General features: G+C 40.3%; 1 protein-coding gene across 1 annotated transcript in view; it reads left to right on the top strand.

Annotated features, from left to right (window-relative positions):
• Positions 1-19,050, top strand: part of USP13 (ubiquitin specific peptidase 13) — a 54,618-nt gene that overhangs the window by 16,712 nt on the left and 18,856 nt on the right. Inside the window, exons 4-10 of the mRNA XM_072867117.1 lie at positions 8,411-8,532; positions 8,957-9,099; positions 9,301-9,485; positions 13,414-13,508; positions 15,145-15,332; positions 16,632-16,703; positions 16,971-17,064. Coding sequence (XP_072723218.1) covers positions 8,411-8,532; positions 8,957-9,099; positions 9,301-9,485; positions 13,414-13,508; positions 15,145-15,332; positions 16,632-16,703; positions 16,971-17,064 — 899 coding nt within the window. The remainder of the gene's footprint in view (positions 1-8,410; positions 8,533-8,956; positions 9,100-9,300; positions 9,486-13,413; positions 13,509-15,144; positions 15,333-16,631; positions 16,704-16,970; positions 17,065-19,050) is intronic.

Raw genomic sequence — 19,050 nt, 5'->3', positions numbered from 1 at the left:
ACTTATTCTCTCTGTGTGAATAGTGAATTTTTCTTCTGGTAATGAAGAGGTTAAATGTTTTCTTTACAATTGCCATCTCTTATGGCAAAGGGGAAACAATAGCATGGCCTCCCTTTGGAATTGCTTTGATCTGTGGAATGTGTCCCTAAGAGGCCTTTGCAGATTGTGATCGATTAAATTGTTGCTGTTAATGTCTGGAGTAAGTTTTGCAAGGAGGGCTTAGAGAGAAAAAAAAGTCTTAAGATGAGTCATAAAGAAATTAAACTTCTTTTGTAGGAAGAAACTGTTAAGTCACAGATGCTGGTCTAAATGCCATTAACTGTCAGTTTACATTGAAAATAATGTTTGTCACTGGATGCTTGTAAAATAATTGGTTTAGAAACCAAGTTGTCTGCAATGCAGCAATGGTTGTACAGTGTTAGCAATGTGAGTACAAGAAGTACAAAAGCACAGTCAAATTTTATTCTTGCTGATTTACAGCATACCTTTTGAGGCTCCTGTCATTGTGGTATGTCAGCACACAGTGTACATGGTATAGTATCTCTGATGTGCCATGTTGGAGTCCTCAAATTCCATCCTTGCACATGAGCGTTTTGTTCCCACTGAGCAGATCTGGTGCACGAGTTCCAAATGTTCTGGTACTAGTGAACTTCTGAAGGTGGTGCGCTTTCACTGGGGTGGATAACAGAACTATCACCATTTAATCCAGCGCTTCTGGAATCTAATGCACTTTTGAAAATGTATCTCATCTGGTCTGTTGTTTTACTGCAGTCTTCTTTGCAGCCTTTGCTGACTGGGAGTAAAACGGTATCAACTTGCTGCTCTCATCCTTGAGATGGTACTTCCCTGCATCCAAATGCTTTGTATCCACTTCTTTGGCTCAGCAGATTTTATTGGTTTTTGGCCCTGCCTAAAGAAAAGAACAAAGAGTTATTCCTGTCCTTGTTCATAGCTGAGGAAAGGAAAGCACAGAGTTCAGCTGACCTGATAATTTTGCATGTGACAGCAGCAGAGGTGGTTAGCAAAATTTGGCGTCTTATCTGTTAATCCAACATCTTCCTCATTTGTTTGGAGCTGCTGGACTTGTCATCTTACCCAGGTTGTTTTAGTTCTGTCTTTCTCATTGTGACCTTGGGCACCTATGGTAGAGGTTTGCACCAAACTGGCTATTATCAGCCATATATATGTAGCCTGCCATTTAGGGCTTACCCTGTCAGACAAGAATAGACAATGATCAATGGGTAACTTTAACATCACTGTGTTTCTAGGTGTCTTTGAATAATTCCCTGAAGGCCCAGAGATTTAAGCTTTGTGTGCAAAGTCAATCCAGCTTGGGCATTTGTTACATTGCTTCTTATAATCCTCTTTGATGTACAGCTATTAAAGATACTAAACCCTTTTCAATCTCCTTAGTATTAGGAAAACATCTTTTGGATGCTCACTGATTACTTTCTGGTGCTGCTGCTATCCAGCAAATGCAACAGAAACACAGACTGGTTGGGTCAGTCAACTGGAAGCTTTATCTTTCCCTAAACATTGAAGGATCCATAGCAAGGTGTGTGTGCGTGCATGCACGTGCATTGGGTTTTGGGCTTGTTTTGTTTTGGTTTTCTTTTGGAGAAGGCTGGACGGTGTTGGCTGTGAGTGTTCTATGTAATCAGGAAGCATAATAACATTGTGCATTGAAATGTATGAACTGCCTTTAATCTGGATTGTTGAGATGTTGCTAGGCAGTGTGGATATGGTAACTTCAGCTCAGAGTGTGGAAGCTTCCAGGGGATATTTGGGGTGATATTTAAAGCAGACTGGATCACAATGCATGGAGTAGTATCCTCACTGCATTGTTATCTAGGCTAGCAAGTTTGAAGATACTTTGTGCTTGTCAATATGTGTGGTTATCGCACAAAGAAGTTTTAGATCCAGCCTGTAAAATGGAAATAAATTAATTGATGGGACAAGATGATAGCTCCCCGTGACTTCAAAAGGCTCTCAGATAAGAAACAGCTGCACTGTTGTCTTTGCTATGCAACCTGTTTTTTAAATCAGCAACAGGATGGTAAATGTGAAACCAGTTTTGGGGAAAAAAAGACATGATGGGACCAGGAAAAGTATCATCACTAAATTTAATTTTCATATGAGCCCATCTGGAAGGAAAATAATGGAGCAGAATTGATAGAAAGTTGTATAAATATGACAGAACAAAAAAGAACCACTGTGGATTTTCCAAAGTGAAGTAATGGCTCTGGGTCTGCCAGAATATTCTGGGACTATGTGTAGTAGTCCCCCTACATATTCAGTGACTATGTGAATAAGAGCAATTGAATTAACAGGATGTACTGTGATCTTCCTTACAAGATCCTGGTCAAAAGGGGTAGTAGAATAAGAGGGAATATCCTTGTATTGAAGGGATTGGAGGCCCAGTTCTTACAGTAGAAAGTTACCAGCAGAGTCCCCCTGGACCTGTTACTCCCAGGAGTTATCAGCAGAGTCCTTCATAATGTTCTAATTATGAAGAATTAATGTGATTGTAAATGGTCTGGAAACGATTGAAAAATGAGGAAATAGAGTTTGCTGGTTGATTTAACATTATCTAAGAGATTAACTCTAAAAGTGATTTTTAATATGTTACTGAGTAACTACACAATAGATGAAGTAAATGTTGAAAAATGCAAAGACGACAAGAGAAGTGCTTTAACAGCGTGTGCACAGTGATGTGGTCTAAATTAGCTGTTACTGTTCAGAAAGGTAGTTCCGAGAGGGATGGTGTGAGTGGTTCTTTGAAAATGTCAGCTCAGTTGTCAGCAGCATTGAAAGAATAAGTGGAACATCAGGAGTAGAGCAACATTTTATATTTTGTTCTCTATTTTGGTTTAGAAGTGAACCTCTCTTTCGAATAGCGAAACCATAGCTGCATGCAGTATCTCCCTCTGTGTCTCTCCAAAACCAAACAGACAAACACCCCCACCCCCCAACAAACAAAAAACCCCAGACAGATACATGGAAGCTAGGAGGCATACACTGACAGGGGAATCACCGCATTTTTGCCTTGTTCTAGTACCTTCTTCCTGGGCATCTGTTGGTCCATGCCAGAGCCTGCACTGTAGGCTAAACAGAACTGGCAGAGTGGCTGTCATAAAACTTGTCCATAGACAGATGTCCGCTTCCAGATCAGTTACCATAGCAGTATCTGCCAGTGCAGCAAGTTGTGTGAGCTCTGTTTTGAGCAAAGTCAGGGCTAACTTAGACCATCAATTAAAAGTGTTTTGAAGTACTCAAATGAACAGCTCTGTCAGCAGATCTGTGAGGATGGTAATTGCTGGTGAGGAGTGTCAGTGAGGAGCAGCATCCATGACACACAGCTGATCTCAGAGAAGGCCTCGGAAAAGAAGAGAAAACTTCCACTTAGAGTCTGAGAGAACAAGTAAACTTGCTGAGCTTTTCCTGGATGGCACATGCCTGCCTATGGCAGTGAATGCACTTATGGCTACTGTTTCCAAGTATAAAGACCATTCATAAGTGTGGCCGTACTGGATTTGACAACAGCTCCACTAAGCTCTCCTAGCAACCAGTAGCAGAACCCTGTTTTCAGTAAGGATGTTTTTGTTTGGTAAGCTTCTGAAGAGGACTTTCACCACGAGTGGTTTGAGTGGTTTAAGCTTATATTTATGTAAGTAAGCACATATAGACTATATATCTATGAATGGAAAAGGAGGTGTGATTTAGGAGGATTTGAATGTTTCCTGACAATATTTTTAAATTTTAGCCCAGTAAAGTTGTGCATGCTTCCCAGCAGTAGCAGTGGAACTGAGTAGACCATGAGTGAACCTGTTGCTTTCTGGCTTTGCCATCTAAGCATGAGCTGAGTCTAGAACGGTGAGCAGATACCCTTAATAGTTTGCTGGTTTAGTTAGAACTGTGGAAATTAGGCTTGATTAACAAAGGCTAATGCTGCTAGCAAAATAGTTAAGAATTTGAATTTTGGTGATTTAGCTTTGCTTGTTTAACACATGACTATGCCAGAAGTCCAAGGGGTGAGGTCTAGATCTAGCAATAAGAACAGCATATGAATGCTTTGGACATGTACCAAGCAATTTGAATGTTATTTTACAGGTATGAATGATCCAAATGATCCTAGTAGAAAGTTTTGCTTTTCCTTTTGCCACAAGGAGACCGTTATGACTGCAAAGTGAATCTTTTGTTTGTTTGTTTTTTGTTTTTAGATTTCTTTTTTATAGTTCATCTGATGAGGTCAGTGTTTGAGATGTGCCTGAAGACAAATGAACTGAATAGCTTATAGTTTGCAAAGTGCTGCTGCTGCAATTCATTGTTATTTAGAGGCTTCAGGAAGAAATTATTTGATTTGAAGACTCAGTCCTCCACTTCCAAGTCAATACAAATTTGTCCATTGCTTTCCATGAGAGCCCAGATTCCTAAGATGTCTTTCCAGGGTTTCAAAATTAGTTGTAGGCTCACTAGTCAACATCCTTATTCAATTTTCACATTTGTATTCCCTTTCATACACACACAGATGCATCCATATGCACAGGAAATCCTGTTTGGGGGTCCTGCCTGGAGTCTCCTTATGCCACTATTATTAGTGCAGTCAGTTGGTAACTTGTCTAAATCTGATCTGGGCACGTCCACTCCTTTTCTTCCCCTCTGGTGGCTTGGTTTACAGTACTCTGTCTTCCATTTCCAGCTGCTGTTTTCAGTCAGTTCAGCAGCAATGCATTTCTCACCGTCACTAAAGTGATGCCTGTGAGCTGGAGTAAATTTACTCTACTGACCGCTTGCCCAAAATGACAGCATCAGTCGAGCCTCTGTTTTAACGTGTCTGTTTTTTTGGTTTGCCTGTTGTCCTGACCTCCCAACACAACACTTAAGACCTACGGACGCTTTGTTTTAGTGACCACAGTGTTTAACTGGGGCTCTGAGGAGGCACCATAAAGCTGTTAGTCCACTAGAAGGGGAACATTGTCATGTGGACATTCACCACCAAGCCGTCAGGTCTTTAAAAAGATTACACACTGGTTAGTTGTCTTGTGGCTCAGTCTTAGAACTGAGTAAACCCTTTTTTGCTCAGATTCTTCTACTCACAGTGCATCTTGGAAGAACATCCTTGTCCAAGAAACAGCTTTGGATGAAGTATAGCGCTTGAAAGTTCGTATTTTTCAGTGCCTTTATTGTTACAGTAATTTTTAATCAAATATGCTCTATTTGCAAGTAGATTTCCCCTTGCTCCTCTTTCCTGTAGTTACTCTTGTTCCTCTCTCAAATTCTGCACTAATTTTAAAATCCAAGTTCAAAACTGCCTGCAGACTGTACATGATGCCCAGTGGCTATGGGGTCAGCCTCTGCCCTCATTTAGTGTGGGCTCCATTGCCTTGTAAAGTAATAGTCATCTGTTTTTATTATATCTATGCTCATGCTTTCTTAGCCGTATTGGCCCTTGCACAGGCACAGAAAATATAATGCAGGTAGAACTTCTTACCGAACTTAGCCACTATGGCTCTCAGCGCATACAAGCCAAGATTTAAAAATATGAGTAGTGATTTGGGGGTTTTCAACTGGACATCGTTAAGGGGCCTGTCTGACAGTCAACAAAAGGGATTAGTTTATATGGTCATCTGCTGTATCAAAGGATTACAGTCAGTGACCTTAAGAAGTCCTTCCCACTCTTACATACTGGATCTGAACCCTGACAAACTGTCTTCAGAGTGATAGTTGCCAAAAAGCACTGGCGGTCCTTTTAGTTCCTATTCAGAGCGAGTAGGTGTGTGGAGTGGAAGTGTACCAGCTTTACATGGTCGCCTTCAAAAGTGGAATTGCCAGTTAAATCCTCATGTTTTTTTCCTGGAACTGTTATGAAGCTGTGTGTATCTTTCTTTAAAATAAGAAGTGTGATGCTGCCATATCAGCGTGTCAGACATCTAGAATGCCATGCTGACAGGACATCATTTTCTGCTTTTCTGGTAACATGAATGGTATGAAGCCTGAGAAGGTAAAAAGGAACTTTCCTTTCTTACCCATTGCACACAAAAGGCTGATGCTCCGAAGTGTGTGAAGTCCTTAGATGTCAGCGGATGATTGCTAATAGGATACTCAGTCTTTCATCCCTGGATCACTAGTTCAAATGCAGGTCAGGTCAGTAGCAGTAAAGTCGCTACTATCTGGCTGTTGCTATCTGGCTTGTGAGATGAGCTGAAGCGTATGTCTGAATTTTGAACTCAGGCAACCGTATCATTGCTGGTTTTATATAGCAGATTGTAAATACTATGAACTTAATGTTGGTATCATAAGGAAATGAAAATACCAGCAGGTATACACACATGTCTACAGATAACAGCGGCTGATGTGAGCTGTTCTCAGGTTCCCTCTGGTGGCTGACCGAAGTGTGTGACTGCAGGCCCTGAAAGAGGCGTTTGCTGCCTTTAAACCTGTCTGAACATACACTGAGTTTTTATCCTCTGAGGAACCTGTCATATTTAGGAGATGGTCAGTACTTTTGGTTTTGCTATGCTGGCCACCATCAAATTTCTGAGCATTAAGTGAAAATTCTCTGTGATGCGTTGCCATATGTATCATCAGCCTAGAGATACTCAGTTTCTTTGCTTCATAGAGCAAAAGAGCTTACTGTTGCAGATTGCATCTGTTGAGATTCAGTCCTTTATCAAAACACAGGATTGTAATACACGCTGGGAAAAAAGCCCAGAGTAAAGTGAGATTGCTGGTTATCTCTATTATGCTGCAGTAAGGGAAGGGATCGTTATGAAAATAGTGTGATTTGGGGAATTAGTAATGAATTAATATTTTCTTTATAAATGTCATGCTTTCAGTATAAGAAAAAGTTCTTGCTTTTGTGTCTATATTCAGCTGATGAGAAGGGGCTTTTGTTGGTTGCTTCTGAGAAAGAGGTCATGCTGCTGGAAGTCACTGACAGTGGGTGTTGTCACCCCTCAGGACTGGCTGGTGCAGCAGGTGAGACAAGAATTGAATGGAAACTGGATGATGTTCCACTCAAGAGGTGGTCTTTCCAGCTCAGTTTAAAATATCTTTTGATACTTGTTTTATCACTTAGGATGTTCAGGCTGTTACTGCCCACTGGGTAAATAGAGAGCTTAGTTTTCTGAATCTGGCCTCTGTCATCCTTACCTCTCTCCCAGATATACATTTGAGATTTCAGGCATTCCCAGGGTGCAGGGGTTGCTGCCAATGCTCGTTTAGTATTCAGTGACTCATTAAGCGTATGTATGTACTTGGAGTGAAAATAAGAGCCAGCTTTAGCTACTGTTAATGCATCTTCTTGGTTGAACCTTATTCTGTCAGTAGCTGTCTGGTATCTCAGAATACAGTAGATCCAGCATTTCCAGATGGGAGAAGGATCCAGAAGATCCCATCCTTGCCCAGGCTATTCTTGCAGTTGAATCTTGTGAAATGTCTGACACAACATGCACATGTTTGGTCTTAACTTTCCGAGTTGTCCTGGAAAGAACTGAGCAAGATTTTAACTCAGTCTTGTCACTATGGGATAATTATGTTTTTGATGAAGCCAGAGATATAAACAGTAGCCATTTAGTTACTTATATACCCTCCTGGCTTCTCTCTGAGTCCACTTATTTCTGGACAAGCATTTTAGCTGATGTTGCTTGATCAAGGCTCATATTTAAGCAAAAAAAGTAATCCTTACACTGGAATAAGAGTGTACACACACACTATGGAAGGCTCGATCTTCAAAGGAAAGCTTTATTAGTTAATAAGTGCTTTTTAAAGAGATAGTTACACTGGTTACAGAGTGAGGTTAGCAAGAGAGGGATAATGCTGGTATAACTGTACTTGCTGTAGCTATTTGAGACTATGGATGAGATGCGGGAATACTTCCAGCCATGGGCATCTTCGTGGGAGAAGGCCATAGGTTCAAGATGGATGAGAGCTGTAGCATGTTTCAGCCAGGTCTGTGATCTGGAAAATATGGGGGTCTGAAACAGAGGTGCATTGTTCCCGCTCTGCAATTTGGGCATGGGTAGTGTGACCTGGCCTCCACATTCTATAGTGTTTCAAGATCCTGGGTAAAAGGCACAGCAGTATTACATCCTGATTTTGTCCAAAATTAGCAGAATTTTGTTAGCTGCTTCCTAGAATGTGATGTCTGTAACAGTGCACTGCTTGGAAAGGCGCCAAATCGACTGTGACTGGGGATCAGATTAAGATAGAAATTTTGCTCCTCAGAACATCCTCTTGTAGGATGGTCAGATTTCAGTTTAGATCAGGATTTCTAGCCAGAAGAAGCTACTGACAGTGTCAACTTGCAGGCTGATGCCAGGCAAGCAATGCTTCATAGTGGTACCCCTGCCACAATTTAGGAACCTTGATCTTGGGACAATCTCCTAACATTCCCCATCTTGTTTTCCAGATCTAGAGACAAATGGTGATCTCAACAGTGATGACTTTGAATATGAAGATGAAGCAAAACTTGTTATATTTCCTGATCACTATGAAATCTCATTACCCAATATAGAGGAGTTACCAGCGCTGGTGAGTGAGTGTGTGCAGGTGGTGATAAGAATTGTCTCCTGCTTCAGTTTTTATCAAGATGGTGCTTTGTTTTCTTATGTGTGGTGCTTGTTTTTACATAAATATCTTTGTTAAGCAGCTATAATAGAGAGTCAGTAATTTTTAAGAGTCTGCTTTGTCTTTGTTTCTTGGATTTCCTTTTGCCTCCTATATTCCTTCCCTTATTGTGATGCCAGCTTGTCCCAGGGAAGCTCACATAGTACATGTGCTTACTTTCCTGCTAAAATAATAACAACTGCAATCTAGAAGAATACGTGCATGCTTAAGTATATAAATATTCTTACTGGTATCCAATTCTGTATGTGGTTAGCAATGGCCTGAATGCCAAGTTCTGTCCAGTCACTGAATTGTGTTAGGTTTTGATTGACATATATTTGTCTTCCAGGTGACGATAGCTTGCGATGCACTCCTCAGTGCAAAATCACCCTACAGGAAGCAGGACCCTGACTCCTGGGAAGAAGAGCTGCAGGCATCTAAACATGCCAAAACACTTGTACAGTTAGACAATGGTGTTAGAATTCCCCCCAGGTGAGGGTAATAAGGTTTGTTCATTGTAGGCCCTTTAATACAGTCCAGAATAACAGAACTAAAGCCAGCAACTCAGCCAACAATTCTCTTGCATGACTCCATGCTGAGTGTATGTGTTTGGTTTGACCTACCATAATTGGAAATACAGAACTGGTTCCTGCCTTACTTATTTCTGTTGTTTCTTCCTGTTTTCTCTTGCAGCGGTTGGAAATGCTCAAAATGTGACCTGCGGGAGAATCTGTGGCTAAACCTGACAGATGGTTCGGTGCTGTGTGGCAAGTGGTTCTTTGATGGCAGTGGGGGGAACGGGCATGCAATGGAGCACTACAAGGAGACGGGCTATCCCCTGGCTGTGAAGCTGGGAACCATCACTCCTGATGGAGCAGGTCAGCCACCTGGCAGGTTCTGAGAGGGGGTATCTCTTGTGCATGAGACTAACAGTGTATATCTATTATCAATTGGGTTTGTGCTTTCAGTGCAAATGTTTGAGACACTGATATGGAAAGAAAACCCTGTGAGTCTGTGAATCTTGATCAGGGCTGGGGGGAATGACACACTCCATTTGGAGAAAGCCCTTACCTTTTTTTATCTGCTCTTCTGTTTTATATTTGGTGTAAATAGTTTTTTGAGTTTGTATAATAGTAGGCTTATAATAGAAGAATGGTATTATTTTGAAACAGCAGAATCTGGAGAAGCAGTATTTTTCAGTTCTGCTACATTTGCTAGGGCAAATGGTTCAATCTTATGTAACATAGAAACAGTAACAGGGTAATGATTTTTTAAAATTTAGAAAAAGTCCGTTCTTATCAGCATGTATGTTTTTTTTTAATCTTACTAGAAGCTCTGCTATTGTTCCTTATTGTTTCGGTAACATTTTTTTCAGAGATGCTAATTTGTAAAAAGCCTGATGATCTTGAGAGGGGAAGAAAGCTATAGATGTATCCTTGTTTGCATATTCTCTGACTGATGTTCTGCAGTGTTGCTGTGGAGATGATTATGGTGTGTGAGGATTTGAGATCCTTTGCTGCAGCAAAAGAGATCCTTTGCTGCAGCTGTACAGAGAAATAAAAACCAGAAGAACACATAGCATGATTATATTTTGCTTTTAGTGCTTATGACCATATGGATGAAAAATAGCTGTTTAGAGTAGCCCTTTTTTTTAACACACATCAATTGAGAGTTTTTCATCTTTAAGTCCTATTCAGTGTCAGGGAAAGGAGGCTGTAGTCAGATTCAACCAGCTGTGCCACAGAAACACTGAGCAAAATTCATTCTTTTCTCTCCCAGATGGAATATTGTTTCCTTGCATGAGCCTGGTCTTGGATGATTTCTGTCTGAATTTCTCAATTAGGGAAGGTGTTTAGGATTTGCCCAGCTGTAGGTTTCAACTGCATCTACAAAATAAACAGAATATTCTTTAGTGGTTTTTTTCTTCTTTTCTTTTCTTTCTCATCTTTAGCAGCAGTACTTGTTTCCTTATGGCTGCTGTCCTGCCTCCCACTGATCAGCTGCTTCCCCTCTTAAGTGGCCTTTGGGATAACAAAGAACAGGCTGTCATGCTTCCCTCTGAATGAGGGGCACCAGCTGTTCTCCACAGACCTTTGTTGTGCTGGATGATGTTTACTCGGTTTCCCTATAGAAAAGACTTCCCTCCCCCAACCCTCCTTGTTTCCTCTTCAGTAATTATTCTCTCTCTGATCTATATTGCAGTGGTAATCATAACCTCTCAATAGGGCTGGATGACAGATGAACTTCAGGAAAGAGGTTCTGTGACTGATTGTGATGCAAAGTCTGTCTGGTTTCTGCTTCCCTGGGCTGGAGGTGAAGAGGTGATGGTAGAGGAGTAATAAGCATTAGTCCCTCTGCTGACCTAACTTACTCCTTTTTCACACCAGTAAGAAGGAGAAAGAGGTGGTGCCAGTATTCCATTTATACTTACCCTACGTGTACACAGAGGGAGCAGAGGAGAGCTCCTTGTCTTTCCTTGAGGAATATGTGTTATATACATTATGAAAGATTCCTGGGGCATTATCCCCATTTTGTAGTGTTCTGTCAACAAACAGATCTAGGATCAGGGCAGAAATTGAACCAAACTTCTGTCTTCCACTCTTGGACCTTGGACAGGATGCACAAGAGAGTCAGAAAAGTTGCTTGCTTCGACAGGTTGAGTACTACTTGGCAGACTGTGCTACCTGCTGCCTCTCTCAACAGTGCCATTAGATGTCATTTCAAGTCATTGTGAAGTTGCGTGTTTGAAACTGGTTTGAGGAATCGAATGAGGGTTTGGCAGTGGGAAGCCCTATCTGACAGGCACTTGAATGAGTTGCTTTGTGGATGCCAATCTCAGCAATTGTTAGATACTTCTTTGGGGGATCCTGTGCAACTTGTTTCTTCAGGGACAGTGTTGCCATTGCCTGTTATCCTTTAAGTAGGAAGGAGTGATGTCTACACAGCCAGAACAGGTGTAAATCTTGAGCTGTGGAAGAAAAGGAAGTACAGGTAGCATTGTCGTTTTTCTTTTCTTACCATAATATGAGTAATAATGATTATTCTCTGTTTAATAATATTTTGTGTTGTCTGTCTCAGATTTTTCTTGGGGTTTTTGGGTTTTTCCCCCTTATATTCCTCCCTTCTTCCCCTTTCTCACTCTAATGATACTAGCTTTTTTGTGTGTCACGTTTGCTGACTTGTCTACATTCCTTATCTACCAGAGTCTGTGTGACAGCACTACAGACCTGTGTTTGGGGGCTCTCATTTTCTTTCTTTAATTTGCTCCTCTTTGGTTTTTTTGAAATAAGTGAATTCTGTCTCTCTCCCACAAATTCAGGTTGGCTACACAGCAGAAAGTACTAAAGTATATGACACAAGAGCTGGGCTTGAGCAAAGATTAACGTGTCGTGTGTTCCATTTCTGCTGCTCTGGGTCAGTAGTCCCAGATGGCTGCGCTCTCTTCAGTTGCCAGAGCTGAGGAAAAACAAAATCAAAGATTCCACATTGAAAGTAGTCACCCAAGATCAGTTGATGTGTAATCTCACTCCATTAACTGTTTGAACTTTACAGAATCTTTTGGCTGCGCTGTGACCTCACCAGAAGACTATGGGAATGTTGTGATCTCTTGTGTGTGGATGAATAGTCGTGTCTTCTGGGCACGCTTGCTACCACACAGTGGAAACCCAGCAGATGGGCAGCTACAGCCACATGCATGCCAGAGAGGTCATCAGAACCAGTGTTAATAGAGGGTCTGATGGCTAATCAAGCAGCTGGCAGCATGACTCAAAAGCACAATTCCCTGGTTTGAGAGAGTTACTGTTTTTCATAGAGCTGGTAAATTTTAAAAGTTGCATTATGTCTGAGGTCTTGGCTAACCTTCAACCTATCATTTCAGTGTGGGTTTGGTACTAGTAGACCTCAAGGAGGCTGCCTTTTTGTTAAGGCCTTACGTAGGTGATGGGCTGAGTCAGAGCCAGAGTCTGTAGTTGCCAGGAGAGGGCAGGGTAAGGACCCTTCAGAAGTGGTATTTTGTGCTGTGAACAGCCTTTATCTGGGTTCCTGCTCTATTCTCCTGAGTTTGTTTAATCTTCTCCTGGCTAAGATTACTCTGTCAGCCTAGATCTGGTCATACGGGGCAAGGTCACTGTGAGAAACTCTTCTGGGCATGAAGGAAGCAAGACACCTTAGTCACGAAATTGGTCTTCCTCCCTAACCACAAGATTAATCTTCCAAGTCCAATCCAATGGTGTCCAATCCAATAAACACCTCTTTACTTCTAATAAAGAATTTCTCAGTTCTCCCTGCATTTCTGTGGGAAAAGGGCATAAGTGGATTCCTTAAACTGTACTAGAAATTAGAATACCATGGCAGTAGTCAGTTGGCCCCATATACTCGCAGTTTTAATGTGTCTGCCTGTATCTAGTAGCTCCACAAAAATTCAGAATCTCTTGTTGCCATGTTCAAAATGTGGACTGGCCACATATCTGAGAATTTTGCATGCCCTGTTCTTTGTTTTCCCTACAAATTTCTTATTTTGGGGGGGAAATACTATGATCACTACAAATATTCTTAGGTTTTAATACTGTAAGGGCATGTGATTTCATTTGAGGAAAGTAGTTGAGGTGAGTGTGTTGAGAACATTTAAGATATTTACTGAGCTATATAGATGTCTAAGCGTTTTTTCTGCTGGTCATAACTACACTTAGAGAATATGAATAAGGCATCTTGTATAGGCAGTCCTGTACTGAGAATGCAATGTTGGTAAACAATGAGAAGGGATAATATTTGATACTACAGCTCATCTGTTTCTCTCTGCTTTTGTAGATGTTTATTCCTTTGATGAAGAGGAGCCAGTTCTAGATCCGCATATAGCAAAACATTTGGCACACTTTGGAATTGATATGCTGCAGATGCAAGTGGTAGGAAATCCGTCTTTTATTTAGTTTGTTGTTTACTTGTTGTTTGTTTAGTTGGAGATGGGAGAGAAACAGGAGAAGAATGGCACATGTAGCTTATATTTGTGTTATTCCTTCAGACTGTTATGATAGTATTTAGTTTTGTAAAGTTCAGTCAACCAGTTTGTGTTTTATTTTCTGAGGTCTGAGATGAGTGAATCATTACTATCAAATCTGAAAACTGCCTTCCGAAAGAGTTCCTTTGTAGTCTTTAGTTTACGTGTTTCACTTCTCATGTGTTATGTACTATTTTCTTCAGGATGGAAAAACCTCATTCAATTAGAGAAGAATATCTAGAATATTTAATTACAGTGAGTGAAGGAAAGCCTATTGCATGTGTAAACAGATACAAATCTTAAGCAAAAATAAGCTAAGGAATGGATAAGTAAAAAAGTGGTTGAAAGATTCTTTATGCAAAGTTATAAACTTCAGTTTAGGTTTTGTTAATAAATACATTATAAAATGACAAAATACATTCTATCAAGTCTAGAAAACAGCATGTGTGGTACACTAGAAAGGGACTGGGGCAAAAAGGGTCCTGTTCCTGAACTTGTTGCTGCTCTGTATTAGTACAGAAGTCCTTTTAGTAATTTGTATTTTAGTGGATGTTGATTCCAGTTCTGTTTAAATGATCCAAGAAGTCTGAATGGGATATGGTTATAAAGGCAGTGTTTTTATTTTTATTTTTTCACTGAAGCACATAGCCAAGTATCACTACCTGAGAACCTGAACAAGAAAACTGTTAAAAATGAACAAACCTGATACTGGTTTAGTGTATTTCATTGTCCAAGTGGAGGGAAAACTAATAACTAAAATGATAGAGAAGAGTTAAACTGCATTTTCAAAAGCCTTCATGATACTAATAATACTTTTGGTACACTAATTTCCTTGCCAATATCATGAATAAAAAGTCTCTTTTAATCCAGTGGTCTTTCTGGAAAACCTGTTTTACTCGGTAACCTTGAAAACTTAGTCTCAGCTGTTGCAAAGGTTTTGCCCCCGGTCTTCAGACCAGTCTGAAAAATTCTTAGTGAAGTGGTGTAGTGCTAGCAGTAAATGACACTGTAGTGACTGTATCTACAAGCTGTGAACAAACTATGTACCTACAAGCTTGAAAGCTCAGCTGTAAAAGGGAGAAACTTCAGCATCACAAATCTTGTCTTTTCCCACTTGAAAGAAGGGAAGAGTTCTTGGATCTGCAGCTTTTCATCTGGTTTGTTTGCTAGGACCAGCTTCTACAGCAGCAGCTATTCCTGGCCATTACAAATGGAATACGAAACCTGAAAAAAATGTGGTGTTTTGATGCTGAGGCTTGAGGTCACAGCCCTGAGAGACGTGAAGTTCCCAGCTGGGATTGAGGTCACAACTAGGAACACTCAAAGAGTCAGTGGTCTGTGGGAAAGAGCTAAGAAGTATATTGGAAGAACAAGCTGCTAGCCTTCTGACCCTGATCGTCTCCCCTACATGCAGGATTTACCTCCCTTTGCCTATTGGTTTGGCTCTTTTCTAGACTATAGATCACAAAGTTGGTGATGATGACAGCAGCAGCATAATTGTTGCAGAAGTTAAACAGATTAAAAAAAAATCTTGTTGCTTTCAGACAGAGAATGGGCTAAGAGATAATGATATAAAACCAAGAGTCTCTGAATGGGAAGTGATTCAGGAAGCTGGTGTGAAACTCAAGCCCATGTATGGCCCAGGATACACCGGCATGAAGAACCTGGGAAATAGCTGCTACCTCAATGCTGTCATGCAAGCCATTTTCAGCATCCCAGAGTTCCAGCGAGCGTAAGTTGCTTCAAACTAGTTCTTGTCACTAGCTGCTGCATTCCTCAAGCTCTTGTTTTCTAAGCAAAATGGTATTTTAATTTTTGTCTCACCTGCAAACAAGTCTCTCTGTCAGTTCAGTGGCCTCTTAGAGGATTTAGTGATTGTATTGTTCTGTTCTGGAAAAGGTTGGACCACAAAACCTAATCTGCCTTTGAAATCAGAACTTACTTAGCTTCAGTGGTGGGAAATCATATGCCACCTTGTCAACTTGATTGCTCTGTCTCCGCTTTTTATATACATATGTACATATCTCTATTTATCTCAGTATCATCAGTATCACATTAAGGTTTTTTTGTACTGGCCCATGCTTTTGTATAGCTGCAGGAATAATTCTATTGCTCCAGTGTTGTTTGTGAAAAAAAACTGTACTGGCACAAACATGTTAATGTTGATCCATGCTAGTGAAAAGCAGTGCACCTTCTGCATGCAGGTCTCGCTAAGAAGAGAGAAATTATGAGAGGCATTTTTTAATTGGAATTCTAATTTTAAAAATCTCATTTCATGAAAAGGGTAGTGAGCATATTCTTCCACTGAATAATTAAGAGAGTAAAAGGACAAAAGCATTTTTAAGTCTGCCTGTCATCCATCATAAGCACAACAGAAGAATATGAAATACTCCTGACTGATCAAAACTGAACACATCACTCCAAGGAGAGAACCTTTTTTATAAAGGACAGTCTATGGTTTGCAGTACAATTCAGAGTGCTCTTTCATTCTACAGCAGTAGTATTGTATGTGCTGGAAGTAAGGCACACAATGGCTAGAACAATATATACCTCAGTGTTCATTGTCAGGAGTTAGCCTTTGTTTCTCTGAAGAAACTCAGTAGAAATATTCTTTTTACATGTTTTGGTCCTGATACAAATTTGGAATTTATCTGGTGATGTTGGTTAGGAGTAGAAAGTACATTGGTTCTCAACCCAGCTCTATGGCTTTGAGCAACACTATCCTGCAGCTATTTCAAGATCAAGGAATAGAATTTAAATTCCAGATGAACCACAGTGCCGTATCCTTTATAGCTAGAAGCTTCTAAGCAAAACTTAAATGTCCATTTCCTAATTTCTTTACTATGATTTTTCCATGATAGAAGTACTCACCAGGGATAGATTAAGTCATTGCTATGATGCAAAATTTGACTTGTTAGCACAGAGGAAGCCTGTTGATGTATCACTGCTGAGGGCTGAGGATCTGTTAGGGTATCCTTGAGTAAATCTAGCTGCAATATTTGAATGTTTCTGCTTTGTTCTTGCTGCCCAGGTATGTGGGAAACCTTCCACGAATATTTGACTACTCTCCTCTTGATCCAACACAAGATTTCAACACTCAGATGTAAGTGACACTTCTCAGTGGTTTACTTGGTCAAGTTAAATAGAATCTAAATAATTTAATGGCAGGGCAGAACAACATCTCTGCATGGGCTTCAAAGTGAAATATGGCACAAGGTAGAATGGGAAGATTTGCCTGCTTAGTTGCAAGTAATGATGTTGCATCAGGGGGTCAAAGACAGTAAACTTCTTTTTTGCTTGGAATAAAAATCTCTTTTTTTTCTGTTTTTCTCACATATTTGTTTCCACCCTGCCACTTTCTTCCCTACAGGGCTAAACTGGGACACGGCCTCCTTTCAGGCCAGTACTCTAAGCCACCCATGAAATCTGAGCTTATTGAGCAGGTGATGAAAGAAGAACACAAGGTATTTGACTGAGTTTGTGCAGCCTGGTAACTAGGTAAAAGTGATATCCTGAGGAAAGGGAACAGGTGCTGGGCATTGAAGAACACGTGTGGACCCAGCATGGGATGCTTATCAAGGTGGAATGTGCAGGATTCTAGTCAGGAATATATTAGTCAGGGGCTATTTGTGCAAAGCATTAAAGCAGCCATTGGTTCTGCTAATAAAATATCCTGCTGCTCCAGTGATGAGTGCAAAAGTTCATAGAACTTGCAGCTTATATTTATCTTCTCTGAGGAACAAAAAAAAAATGTTATCTAGAGAGTTCTGGCTGTTTGGAAGCAAACTTCTAAACCCTCTTCAAATTTCAGAAAGAAGTATAAAGAGCTAAAGAGTTGTTTCCAGGAAGTGTCTGACAATATTCCACCTGATTTCAGGAGAAGCTGTCTAGGTAATGCAAGATTAAGTGGTGCTGGAGGCTTTCATGTAGATGAAGGAGGGGCCATGCAGAGCCATGGCCACTGGAGCTTTATTCAAGTATTTCATGGTACAGAAATCACGTAGAAGCATGTCTGTGCCAGTGGGATCTATCCTGGAAACACAGGAGTGTATGTGGTCTTGGATATAAATTGAAACTCTAATTGCTGGACAACCTGGGGAGAACAATGTATATATCCTGTTTTATAATAATTCACAGTAGAAAAAACCTTGGAATCAGCTTTCTCAGAATAGGCAATTTCAGAACAAAGGTATACTGAGGGGCAAGTATTGTATAGCTAACATGCTAGACACAAAGGAGAGAGGAATTGGAGGATGAAATAACCTTTATTCCAATGTTTATGTAATACAGAATTTTATTTCTCTGTCATAGTGAGTGTTATCAGTGGGAGACTTATTTTTACTGTAATTTGCAGTAATTTTGTAGTAAACCGGATACTTAGCTCACAATATCTAGCTACTCTCTAGCTTCAAGAACTCCAGTATTGTTGGTTCTGTAATCTCCATATTGCCTTTGTGTTGTTCTTCTGCAACATGAAAGTTTCTTGTTTCTCTTACACTGCAAAAATCATTAAGGCATGTGTTGGCATTGTAACATCCATAGACCTCTGCCTTCATCTGTCTGTGCTTTTTCCTTACCCAGCAATGAATACATTCACTCTCACAGTCATCAGAAAGCCTCTTCATATTCTTTGTCTGACAGTCTTTTGGCTTTAGCAGTAAGGATAATTTTTGATGAAGGCCTGACTGATCTATTTGTATTAACAAGGTTTATGGGCACTGCTTGATTCACCAGTTTATCTTTTTACCTGTTCTTGCTTGCTTTTGTGAAGAAGAAAAGCTGTCTGTAGCTTAGTGGTGAGATGGAAAAGTTTCTTCTCTTTTTGTAAGTTGGTTTAAGTTTCCATCAGCCTTTGGAGAATGAGATTAGTTCAGATTTTGCCTCTCTGCTCAATGTCTGCTGCTTTTGGAATTGCCTTTGTTTTCCCTAGAGTCATCCAATTAACAGTTGTCTTAAGCAAAATATTAGTTATTGGGATGATGTTATCTACCCAAGCGAATCTGTTATTTTAGGTCTGGTTTACTATTCAAACCATCTACCTTGAAACATCTTGTTCAGAGTGATGCTGGGAAAATTGGACCTAGAATATATTTGTGTCCCTGCCAACCTCTGTAATTGTGACCCCAGGCGGCATGTGGAGTCAAGCCACAGACTCCACAGATGGGATATTTAGAAATGAAAGGTCAACTAATAACCAATACTGAAATAATACCTGTAGAAAAGAGCTGTCTTCATGGAGAAAGAATCTCTGATGCCAAGTTTTAGTTTTATAGACAGTAGAAGTCATGCATGCTTCTGTCACAGAATCATGGTGCTAGTTTCCATGGAAATGGATATTTTCCTCTACCTTCATCTATCAGTTATTGATATAGGAATTTCTCCTTCTGAAATCAGAATGCCAAGGAGATTTTGAACAAAGATAGAGCATCTGGTACAGACTAGTTTGTATG

This window comes from Ciconia boyciana, chromosome 7, assembly GCF_034638445.1.
Source record: "Ciconia boyciana chromosome 7, ASM3463844v1, whole genome shotgun sequence".
In the NCBI taxonomy this organism is placed as follows: Eukaryota; Metazoa; Chordata; class Aves; order Ciconiiformes; family Ciconiidae; genus Ciconia; species Ciconia boyciana.
Note: the sequence above shows the minus strand (reverse complement) of the source record. Positions and strands in the feature narration are given on the sequence as shown.